The sequence below is a fragment of the Calonectris borealis genome, chromosome 20 (genome assembly GCF_964195595.1).
Source record: "Calonectris borealis chromosome 20, bCalBor7.hap1.2, whole genome shotgun sequence".
NCBI lineage: Eukaryota > Metazoa > Chordata > Aves > Procellariiformes > Procellariidae > Calonectris > Calonectris borealis.
In genome coordinates, this window is record NC_134331.1 from 5,409,287 (window position 1) to 5,422,234 (window position 12,948).

The 12,948-nt window shown below is 37.6% G+C and overlaps 1 protein-coding gene across 1 annotated transcript in view; it reads right to left on the bottom strand.

The window, feature by feature from the left end:
* Positions 1-12,948, bottom strand: part of ANKFN1 (ankyrin repeat and fibronectin type III domain containing 1) — a 69,763-nt gene that overhangs the window by 16,401 nt on the left and 40,414 nt on the right. Inside the window, exons 9-12 of the mRNA XM_075170095.1 lie at positions 12,094-12,201; positions 5,457-5,556; positions 4,175-4,307; positions 3,438-3,554 (exon numbers count right to left, since the gene is read on the bottom strand). Of these exons, the coding sequence (XP_075026196.1) occupies positions 3,438-3,554; positions 4,175-4,307; positions 5,457-5,556; positions 12,094-12,201 (458 nt within the window). The remainder of the gene's footprint in view (positions 1-3,437; positions 3,555-4,174; positions 4,308-5,456; positions 5,557-12,093; positions 12,202-12,948) is intronic.

Here is a 12,948-nt window from a genome sequence, read left to right on the forward strand (position 1 = left end):
GAAAGACTATTATGACCGAATGCTTTGTAAAAGGAAACACTGCAAAGTAATTCACTTCTTTGGACAGAACTTCCTATTTTTCCCCAGTCATGTAAAGATAAAGGATGCAATTTTCAAAAGCACTCAGTGTTGGTCTAGTGGTGATTCCTTTGGTATCAATGAAGCCCTCTGACTTGAACTTACTGAAGAGCTAGGTGCTTATCTTAACCTCCCTATAACCAAATGTCAGAGATGATACAAAATTCTTCGTCTATCCCCAAATCATTCATATTGGACACTTCAAATGTTTTCTGTTAGGGTCATTAACTATAATCTCCATTTCTGTTCTCTGTTTTAAAATTATTCAGATTATTTTCAGCAACAAAAGCATGTTGAATGTAAATAATTCTGGAGCTAAACTGTGGGGTGTGTTTGTGAAGGAGGAATTTGAAGAGACACGGACCCTTTTTCTTTTACTTCAGATACCAAGAATGTGCTAGACAAAACCGGCAGAAACTAACAAACTACCAGGGCAAAGCTCTCCAGGAAAATATGTGGGGATTAAAGAAAAGTAATTTTAAAAGACTCCACATAAAATACATATTTTGGTCAAAATCCCTTTCCTCACACAGTAAGGCATCTGCTTATAGGTGCAAACACACTCAATCCAGTGACCAGCCACTGAAGAGATTCCCAGATGTCTTAAAGAAAAATGCCTAACATTTAAAATATGCTCATTACTTTGCGACTTTTCAAGAGATCTACAGTAAGCTGGATAGGGATGGGGGTAGTTTAAAATGAAAACTTGAATTCACAGTGTAGCACATTGTATGTTTAGGGAAGTGCTGTACATTAACTTAATGACATTATCCTGAATTTATTTATCTGTACTTAGCAGGCAATATTTACTTATAAACTGTATTATTAAATTGTTTATAAACTCTAGGTGGTCAGCACAGTGACTGCCTTTTATGTGGCATAACTTAGCTATTTATGCGTCCCTCTCCAGGGCATACTGTTGATGTCTATATAGCACCTCCCCTCTTCTTTTTTTAACTGTTTTGAGGTTAGCCTCCATAACTGATTAACATGGGGTGTTTTGAGTACACATTTTGTATTAATCCATGTGCCCACAGGTGGGACAAATCACTGCAGGTAGATGTAAGCCATCTAGTTGTCATCATAATCACTGCAACATATGAATGTGCCTAGATGAAAACAAACATCTGACTGTATATTCTGAATGGCATTCCAGCACAGAGAATGGGGGTACCTGCTAATACGAATATGTGACTAATTCATATACTAAAAAAGTTTTGTGTCTGCTTAGCTTGGCACCCCATCACTTGTGTTTTGTTTGCTTTAGTTGTCTGGTGGTAACAACAGGCAAAATTACAGTCCCTGTTGTCTCTGAATCTACTGATCTAGTCCTTTGGCAGCTGTGCTGTCACTGGTCTTTTCCATTCTGTCCTAAATTCCTGTGGAGTCAGTCTATTAACTGCCTCAATAAAATGTATTCAACCATATAAACTTTATTGAGATCCTTCCATTGGTGGATCCCACTAGGCCACACACCGTTAGAGGCTGGCAGATCGGTGACAATCCCTGTGTTCATCAGGGGACCACACTAACAGAACAAACATTAAGGACAATAAATTTGCCAGAAATTCAACAGAGCAATATACCACATGGACACATTTGCTCTATCTCTGTGCTTCAAGCTCTGCTCTTAACATCTCTGGTAGCAAATAATAACACAACGTACTAGGAACCTTGGTTATCTTGAAGTGCAGTCCGTGCATACTAGCAATGCTCTGTTAAAGGCAATCTGCACAGAGGGAATGAAACTGAGCTAATCAAAGGAATACGTGTTACGTCAGCTGAGCTAACCACACCAGAGGGAACATTCAGCAGATATAGTTAAAACTTTCTCTAGTGGCAGCTCAAAGGACTGACAAGCAGCTGCTGCTTAACACAGGTGGTCCTCCAATAAAGGTACAGCAGACTGGCATTCCATATATTTCGGGATACTTTGGGGAAATCAGTCAAGACAGGTGGTTGCCCAGGAAGGCTACTCTCCTTTACAGTGTGCTTTGCCAAAAGATGTAAAAGAAACCCCACATGGATATTCTTAATAATGGCCACAAAGTATCTGGCTCTCATAGCTGCTATAAAACTAGCTTATTGCATTGACTGGCAATAACAAGAGGGATGGCTGTGTGGCTAATACATGAGCCAAGCAATATGAAGATCTTCATTAATTCCATGACTTACCATAGATTTCTCTGGGAAGCTTTGGTGACTTCATTCAAACAAAAGGTAGGAGAAAGTGAGGCCTGGATATACTTTTTCTGTAAGAATCATGTACACATCTTTTTGAAAATGTATTTTCCCTCAAAAGTAAATATTTTATGAAAGTGTCTGCCTTCCAGCTAGAGATCTCATGTTATCATGAAACCCATTCTTCAAAAGCTTTACAATAAATGTCAAAATGTTCTGCTGGAGAAAGTGTAATTACTATTTGCGTAACAAATAGTGGACCGAGACACAGAAGGATTAAGTGGCCTGTTCAGTACCACTTAGGTTGTATCTGTAGCACAGGTTGGAACGGAACCATCCTTAGAGTCACTGCTATGCCTTAACAACATGATATGAATAGTGCAGGTAGTGCTGCTGTCCCTACCGCTGTGCTGAGGGGTCAGCACAAGATCTATGCACCGCTTAATCTCTCTTAGTCTCTGTTTTTAAGGGTCTAAATAGGTCTCTGACTGGTTCTCTGCACAAAGGTACATTTCACCTTAAAAATTTTGGCAGCTCAATTAAGAACTTAATGAAAGATTCATTTTTATTTCCCTGCTGACAATCCGCAAGAGCGTAGCCATCCTATTTGTCAAACAGTGTAGTTCTGCCCTAGAAGCTGTACTTGAGCAGTTTGTAAGCCAGGGGTGAATCAAGAGTACTATTCTGGCAACTTCAGCAGTCTACTTGTCCTTGCTGTTGGGGACAGAAGCTACCTACTGCTGCATGTTCCCATATAGCACAAGGGAGTGCTAAATCTTACCCAGACTTTAAATGCTTCATTAATATATTAATAATTAATAATGAATAGGCCTTCTAAGAGGCTTTTGAGCAGCAAATATTAGGATTATAACTCTTGAATTCCCAATCTGCAAACCCACAGGCTTATTTGTGGTCATTATTTACTGGTTCATATCTGTTTGTTTCTTCATCTCCCACTATTGTTTCTTTCCTTTCTTTTTCCTACTCTTTACTTTTAATGTAACTCCTTCCTTCCAGCTGGCAAGAGAGGCTCAATAGCTCATTTCATTGTAGATGATAATGCTGCTCCACAGAACAGGCCAGTGGGGAGTGGTGAACCATAGGACAGCTGGCAGTACTATCCCTTAGAGATCAGAAAGTCACTAAGTTAATAGCTAGAAATATGCAATGCAACCAACCTGTAGCTGTGCTGCTGCTGAAAGCATCTTTTGCCTGGCTTGAAGTGCTGTTGATGAGGACACAGATATAGATGTATTCTGCCTTAGCCATCTGATATCATCCCACATGCAAGACAACTGCAAAAATATATCCAGTTCAATCAGTTTTTGTTCTCAGCATTTACAAAAGCAGAAATGAAACTAAAAGCATTTTGGACTTGGAAAAATCAGTAGACATTGCTCATTTTGAGTTTCTGTGGATGGCAATAAGTTGCCTAGATAAATATGAAACAGATATTGAATCAGACACAGAAGCTGTTCTGTAAACATCATGCACCCATTTCAATTGCTTTTTGGACTATTGTGTAAAATTGATTTACTTTTCTTTGGGGTATAAAAAATAGCGTGAAGATATCTTGAATGATGGCATAACCATAATACCAACTTTAAAACTTCTAGTTATTTCTTTAGACCCTTCCTCTAAGTGTTCATAAAGCCTTTATGTACTCAAGTAGCAATCATTTATGTAGGATCATACATTAAAAAGAGCTAATTGTGCCACTGTCAGCGACCCAGTCAGAATTTCACCCATATAAATAGTTTGTGAAAATTGCATTTTAACATGAGTGAAAGGTAAAGCACTTCATCATTTAGCTTTTTAAAGATGCCATTTCATATATTCAGAATGATGAGCTAAGGCCTATGCACTGCTAGCAAGAAATTTGTAGAAGCAATATATGAAATTAGGCTCCCGTTACCTTTGTGAACCACAGGAAGTCCTGCATAACTGAACTACTGTGAGAGTCATCGATTTCCACAATTGGGATTTGATCTTCATTGGTTACTAATAAATTGTCTTTGTAAAAAAATATAACAGATAAGTAGAGTCCCCTAAAGAAAGAAGGAAACATTGTCAAACATCTTTCATGTCTATTCACATCCACGCCAAATATTAGTCAAAGAATCATAGATGTTAAGTTCTGAGGAGACAAATTGAATCATCTGGTCTTAACTTCTGTGTTATATAGATCATGCAACTTAAGCCAGTGAATTCGGAAAAATATTTGGGAAGATTATCACTTTAGATGATGTGAGACTACAGGAATCTAAGAAATGATGAATTTGTGCAGGCCATTGACATCAGTTTTAGTAAGAATTTTGCCAGAGTAAACAGTACACAATGGAGGCTTTATGTCCCTTAGAAATCAGAAATTTTACCAAAACTTTTTATCATTAATGGGCTTAGTTCTGCCCTCGTTTACTTCAGAGTAAATCTGAAGTAACTCAATTGAAATCAGGCAGGTTATTATGGATTTACATTAGTGTAATTGAGTGTAATTTGGCCAGCATATCTGCAAAACTGTTTATAGAGATCATTCCTTTCAATATTTACCCTTGCAATTAGTTACATACGTTAAGTAGTTGCCTTAGGGAACTTAGACTCTGGAGAGCTCTTCTGAAAGAATCAAACTCTTATCAAAATACAAAGAAGAAAAAGCAAACTGAACACTGCTGGCAATGAAAGAAGAAAAAATCCAGCATAAGCAACTTCCATTTGCTAAAACAAATTATCAAGGCTGGGTTGCAAAACCTAGCTAAACATGTTAGAGGATTCTAGATGTGTTGCTTGTTGCCAATGGACGATTAAAACATGTTATCTGAGCCCTGCATTTTATATTATGAATGAAATAAATACCATAGTTTCATTATTGAGCAGCAACAGAGGCAGTACTTCCAAAATACCTCAGTAACTGCACTTCGTGTTTGCACAGAATATTTCACTCTGTTACAATTCAAATCCAGTTCCAATAGTAACAATGAAAAGATTCTATTGATTTCAGTAGGAACTGGAGCATTATTTTCCTATCAGCTGTACCAGTCTTACATGTATGTGATTTTATCAGGTTCATTCTGATTGATTGCTGTTTCATTGGTAGTGGAATCTTCACATGTATTTCTAAGGTGCTTTTCACTATTACGTAAAAGCAACAACTGGTAGGTAAAACTCAGAATGTTTGAGAGATAAAATGAGTGACAAACCGTTTCAGAGTCTTCACAAACTTGTTTGATGAATGGAAAAGGTGCTTCAGGCTTCTGGAAACTGATTGCTTGCGACCAGCATTCTGTAATTTAGAACTTTCTAAAATGGAAAATAAAAAGCAAACCAAACCCAGCACTTAAATTTCAGTTAGTATCTCATAAAGAACCTTTGTCTCTTGAATCACTAAACTAAATTTCAGTCAGTGCCCACTATATTCCTTTCAAAAGGCAACACTTAGAAACATGCTCAAACCTTTAGCTTATATTTTCATTATCTTAGCGATAACGTGACAGCAAACTATTTCCTTACTTGCAACAAACTCAGACTTGGTAAAAATGTCTTGCTCCTAGGCAAAGTATAGCTTGAACCAGTACCACTAGTACTCAATGTTCAGAATGGATATGAATTTTACAAGTGGTCTCAAAAACCCAAGAAGAGAATCGAACCGTCAGTCAACATTTTAGGGTGTTGTAATTCCTCAGTTTCTGTCTATATATACCTTAAGCTTCTAAGAACTGAATAATTGGTGCCCTGGCAATCATTAACATCACAGCATCACCGGTCTAATCTAAGTAAAAGCTTTAAGGAAACAAGTAGATTGACCCTCATCTTTCTCTGTACCACATTAAATGTATGTGCTTTTGTTTGGATTTTTTTTCCCCCCATCACAACAATTTCCACTCACCTGTATTGCGTCAGAGCTTTCACAGTTACATTTGCTACCTAGTAATCTGGAATCCAAGGAAGAGCTGTTTAACTCATTTGTTCACTTCATGTCAAAGCTGAGACCTGCTGTGTGCCTGCAAGGATCTCTGGACCAGCTCTCTCAATAGAAGAATTGTATAAATCCAAATATTTGCCCAATACTCTAAAAAATGTGGTTAAATTTTTATACATTGTATTATTTTTAACTTTCATGAATTTTCTTCTTTCATGCATGGCCTGAGTTTCCCTGTAAGCCAAAGAAAAATCTTCCAGTGGGAACCGAAACTCACAAGCTCTGTGAAACAGCTGTACCTGTGTACCTGTAAGCAGATTTTAGAGGGTATGCCAATAGATGGCAGTCAGGAACATGCAGCATTGTATAATGTATAACGTATTGTCAGTTGTTGTTGTCCACATATGGCATTTAAAAGGAACAGGCGTTTAAAACTGTTTGAGGTTTTTTTGCATTGTCTTTTGCGATGTTCCTCCTGTTTAATGCTGTTGTAAGAGAAACAGCAGAAACATTTAAGCTAAAAAAAGGATTAATTCTTCAGATATTTACTGTGATGTGAAAAGAAAGACAAAAAGAAAAATGTAACTGTGAAACTACATCTCAGTTTTCCAGGATGTGACTCTTTATTTGGATGAAGCAGATACCCATCCAGACTGAAGCGTGAAACATTTTGAGGGACACCCTTCTCCAGTGGGGGAAAAATATGACTCATGAAGAACTATTTGCTGAATGCTGCTAATCAGTCTGCTTAGGTGTTTTCAGAGTAACATATGCAAAATAGGAGGTGTCTATCTGTGTCTCCCTAGTGAGTTCTAAGTTTGAACATGTAAAGAGCACCTAAATTTGCTCTTGTCAAAACCCCATCTGTGGAAGTGCTCAACATGTTTTTAAATGATGAATAAATTTGCACCATAATTTGCACATTGAAAACTACAGAAAGATGACACATTGTTAGCAATAATTACCACTCTGCTGAACAGCAATTACAAAGAGAACAAGGTTCTATTGGGGGTAAAATCATACAATTCAGATGTATGAGACTTATTAGATTATCAAATCCATTGTCTTTCCAGTGCAAACTTGTTCTCCATGGCATATTCTCCAACGCGCTGTTCAGTTTGGTTTTCACAGACTCATCCAAATCCATAACTGCAACTGATCTTTGTTTTCTTTTCCTTTTAAAAAAATTCATTTATTTTTCTATCCATATCTCCTCAGACAATTTTTATTTTACTGTGAACTTTTTTCAGTATATCACAGTAATGTAAACCAAATGCTACATGAAAACTCCTGTCTTAATGTTTCCTTTTTCCAAGGTTAAGACCAATTTAGGAATATAAATTTCATTCTAATTATGCAATTTTTATTTTCTTATATATTAAGGTTGGAGGGAATCGAGGAGGAAATTGCTGAAGGCAAAGCAACATAATTCTGTATAAAACACCCAGAGACTGCAGCATTAAAATAAGAGGGCAAATTACAAGTGAAATATATGTTATTGGGCTATTCAGTGGTTTGGGTTTAGTCCACAGCTTTGCAGAAGCCAACAGCAAAAGAAATAATGTAAAACTAGATGGAGACTGTAAACTCTCCTACATTGCTATTTGCTTTTGTTTTACAGTATAGTGTGTCTAGAAGCCAAAAAACATGGAGCTAAGATTAGAGGATAATTTGGATCTACAGGAAATGGAACTTCGTCTGTTATTTAATTAACTAATAAATAACATAGAGTAACCTTTATAGAAAAGCACCAGTAACAACAAAATAAGTTTATAATAAATGATACAGCAATAGAGTTGTGAGCTCTTTTAATAGAAGCTCAGGAGCGAACAAATAGTGGCTGAGATTAGAGAATTTCCAGTGATTAGATTTAGATCAGAAGCATTCGAACCTGGATTGAAGTAGGCAATTAACTACAAAGGTATATTTACAACATTAGCAGTTCTTCTCTTCTCAGGTAGGATATATAAATGTTTCTTTGCAGTTCACTTAAGTACAACAGATGATACTTAAAAGCGACATAAGTCGGTTGTGGAAGAATAAGAACAAAGTTGCATACTCAGGCTGCTAGTATGCATCTGGGGTCTCTGCTCTAGAGGAATGTCTGTTATGCTGTGCCATTTCTCTGAGGAGGAAGATCATCTGGAATTCTTTGTCCTATCACTAGACAAGCGGGTGCCTCTCCTCAAGTGGGGCAGATGTGAAGTAAATGGAATTACCTCAGTGCAAAATTATCTGAGATCTTAGCCCCACAAAGAGACAGCCTGTGGAACAGCTAAATATCATTTAGGGTGACCCTGAACAAGGAAGCAAGTTAGCACAAGATGAGCTAGATCCCACTGAAAACCTAGTGGAGGGCATAAAAGGAAGTTTAGAGTTTTCACTAACTGTGTAACCTTATGAAAATACATCAAATAGCTGGAAACGTCCAGACAAATTCAAACTCAATTTAAAGCTACACATTTTTAGCAGTGCAGACAACTGACACTGGGATAATGTGCATGGAGACATAATTCCACACAGAAATTAAAGGCATCAGTAGTGGCCAGACACTTCAATAGCTTGAGACCATGATAGATTCTGTATTACCTTACCTCAAGGTGGGATGTCTTTCAAAAGAAAATTCTGTATCTCATGAAGAAGCTATTGGCATGACAGTCATATTACTCGGTGGTATATTTTGGATTACAAAGTCGGCTTAACAGTTGAAATTGTAACTTCTTAAATTCCCTACCTGAACTTCTCAGTCTATGGCTTGGCTCTGAAGCCTGCCTTTGTATATTCTCACAAATAATTATAATCTAAACATTTTAAATGCCCTGTGGAATCAGAGATCCTTCTCTTTGTTAAATGCAATAAAACTATGTGCTCTGCTTGTGAATCAAATTACAATTAGAACATTTTTATTTCACCTCTGATTTGTCCAGTAAAATACATTTTAACCAAATTTCAGAAAGAAAATATCTGGTAAGCATTTTACTGGAGTTGGGTTCCTTTCTTAATGAAGCATCACACAATTACGTAAGCCACTCAGAATTGTTTAGAAAGAATGATCTACAAGAAAAAAATACTTAAAAAATACATTTGAAGTGTTGCCAGGACATACAATTGTAGTAACTTAGTTATGATAGTCTGTAGCATGGTATTATGAAGACAAATGGATGACTCTTGTTTGTAATCATCAGGGTTTTCCAGAAGATTAAACATATGAAAGCAAAGCTTCCTAAGTAATTCCCTAGGAGATTTCATCATATCACAGAGCAGGTTCAAAAGCAACAGCTGATCTAATTCCAAAAGCTCTTAAACTCACTGTACATTCCAATGTATTCTTCCTGGTATTTTTGTAAGATTGTTTTCTTCAGCCCCTGAAACGCGAAGCATAGGGCAAAAGGCAGGCTGCAGTGCGAAGCCTGAATGAACAGACTTGGGCAAGAGATCTGCCTGAAATCTGAGCAATTTAACCCTTCCAGATCACATTGGAGCAATAGCACACTGCCTTGCTCTTCTAGCTCCTCTGTATTCTGAGGCTTTTGCCTATGTTATCCAAGTAATCTCAGACCTTTTAGATCGATTACCCTCTCATTTTTTTCCACCTCTCTTGCACTCCTCCTCCACTCTTCTTCAGCCAGCCTGAGCATTGTGAGTGTGATATCCCTCAGAGGAATCACTTAGTGAAAAGCCAAGGTGCCAAGACCCCACGTTTGAGTCCTGTCTCTGTCTTCACCTAGCTTTAATTCATGCAGAGCTTGATTCTGCTCTCATTTATAAACCACAGCAAATCAGTCGTTGTAAGCAGATTCAAGGATACTCTACAAACAATGTCCAGCTATTTACTGACATCTCTAAAACAAATGAGGAAGACAGAGGTTAAAATACTAACGTATAATCAAAGAAGAGTGTGGTAAAGAGAAGCATGGTAAAGAATGGATAAATGCCTGGGCAGATCCTCAGCTTATGTATAACAGCATACCCATGCTGACTTCTCTCCATGTCAGTCGAATCATGCTAATTTACATTAATTAAGAATCTAGCTCAGGCCTCTGTATTATATGAAATGAAAGCCATTATTTGGGCTTTTCAGTCATATACAGTAGCTTATCTCAGATCCTTGATCAAACTCCTCAGATTTCACTGAGGTTGATAAATACCAGAATCAAATTTCAGAGTCAAAGTGATGTAGTAATTCTTACTTTTTTCTGCAAACTCTTTGTCTTGATTCTTTACCAAATTACTGAAATACAAGGGATTGACATCAGTCATATATTTAAGGCAAGTTCCAAAGGCTGTCCTATTATGTTACAATCCTGATTTATCCAAAAACTACTACTGTGTAATGCTAGCATTACAAGCAATTATGAGATTTTTATTTGGTTGGAGGCAAGGGTGTTGCTCAAGCTGACTCCACAGTGTAGTACTGCCACATGTAAGCTCCTAGATCCTCTTTCAGACATGCAAGAAAATGTTCTGAGATAAACAGATTTTCTGTATTGTTATTTATTATTTAAGTAAAAGGAGTTAGGAAATCAACACAGAGTTGTCTGTGCTTTGCTTTGTGACTGGGGTTAATTTCTGGAACAGTGGAATTTTATAAGAACCAGGCATGGGTGTCAGATTCTCAAAGGGAGGGATTTTCTGCATGTTGTTTAAAACTGCTTCTGTTCTGGGCTGGTATGTCAGTAAAACAACTTCTGCTAAGAATATTCTCGGATATTCCATCACTTATTCCCTGTTGACTAGGAAGGTGGCCTGAAAGACCCGAGATATCCTCTAACTTCAGAAAGGAAGAACTGTACCATGGAAAAAAGACTTCTTTAATAGCATGAAAAAGCTATGTAAGAGATAGAATACATCATCTGTATTTTGAGTACCAAGACCACCTGCAAGTGATAATGCTTGTATGAATTTTAATTAGAGAAACAACATTTTCTTGCAATATCTCCTTTCCCTTTCCAAGCAACATAGCTGAATAGTTTAAGTTGCTATGGTTACAATGGGTTGTGGCAGACTGTGGATCATCATGATAGTGACATATTTGCACGTAAAGAACAAAGGCCGCATCTTTCCATTTCAGCCAGATGATTTTAGCCCTAAGTATTTCTATGATTTTAAATCAATTGATGCAGCTTGACATAACAGTCATACTAGGTGAAAAAAAATGAAAACTTCATGGTAGTTCAACTTTTCAGTTTAAAATAAGTTCTTTTGCAATGAAGCATTATTCCAGTTAGAAGTTTATTTTAAGAAAATAAATAGTACTTTTCAACAACCCGTATAGAACAGGAGTTTTTATATATGCTTTAAAAAGAATGCCAAGCTGTTGCCTTGGCTCTTGAGCTATTAAAGGCACAGGCTGTTTCTCATGAATGACGAGCAAAGAGCTGGCTGAGATTCGAACTCTTTCCTAGTTTTGATCCATTCTATTTGAAAATGTAGCAATCTTATCTTCCCACTGCATTGTGCAAGTATTTTTCATTATAGATTGGCATCACATCCACTAGAGTATTTAGTGTCTTCCATTTGGAGGCAGCCAAGTCCCCTCTTTTGATCCAAAACAGTTGTTAACTCTCTAAAGTATTTCCTTATATGAAAAAATAAAAGAGAGAGATCCTTGAAACGTTTTAGTGGAATCCTGTGTGAAACTAATTTGTAGGAAAAAACAAATCAATAGGTGTGTAGGGTACAGAGGGTACAAAGGATGTGTCTGTGATTGTGTGCATTCTAGTTTTCAGATGTTTTCATCCAACTAATTTCAAGGGTTAAGAGCAAGATAGTGCGCTAAAGTGATTCCAGATGGACCAATATTAATATCTTTCTTTTCCTGATGAATGAGAAGGTATGACCTAGTTAGAAAACTGCTAAAATTACAGGCGCCACAGAGGCTTCAGCTGGTGCCCTACCACATAGATATTTATCCTTACCTCTGCAATTATAATGCTGATGAGCTGCTCGAACCTGCTGAAGGAGACGTTCCAGGGCCTCAGTGTGTCCCCTGTGCCGAGGTTCTCTTCCACTGCAGTCTTTCCAGTCTATTGAGCAAAGGAAATAAACAGAAATGAAACACAAAGGAGCAGGAGAGGGTTTTAAAATATTTTCTTGCCTCTGATACTTCTTGGCTTTAGACGAGTTTTACATCTGGGCACACAGGAAAAAATGGCAGTTGTTTTTAAGTCTGCTGTTGTTACTTGTACAGTAAGTTTGCTTTGTCTTGTGCCAGTTAGGTAATTAATCATAATGATTATTAACAAAGACCTCACAATCAGCTCCTAGAAGCTCCTATAGCGACTGACTAGACAATGGCTATTTCTCTTCAGTACATAAATGGCCTCTGTTGCTGCACTGTCAGAGCTGCTCTCAGCTGCTGTACCATACTGACACTCTCCGTACCTCACGAAGATCACACTACTGCTCCTTCTGCGTTTTGTTGAGACACCAGGAGGCTAAATGACTCTCCTACAGTTATATAGGAAACTGATTGCAAAGCAGAGAATGAACATCTTCCTACATCCAGAGCTAGCTCTGTAGCCAGAGGAACATGCTCTGAGTAAAATCACTTCTGAAAATCTGCTCCCAGCAGAGGCCTGAGCAAACGCTGGCAATTCCTGCCCTAGAGTCTATGGTCTGCTCAGCACTGCACTCGTGAGGCAAGAAGCTGCGGTTTCTATCCCACATACCTTCAACCTACAAAAGACTTTGTTTTCACTCATTTGCTGCTAGCTACAATCTCAATGTTGATTTTAAAGAACAGGCAATCTCATCACAAATAGGAGGATATA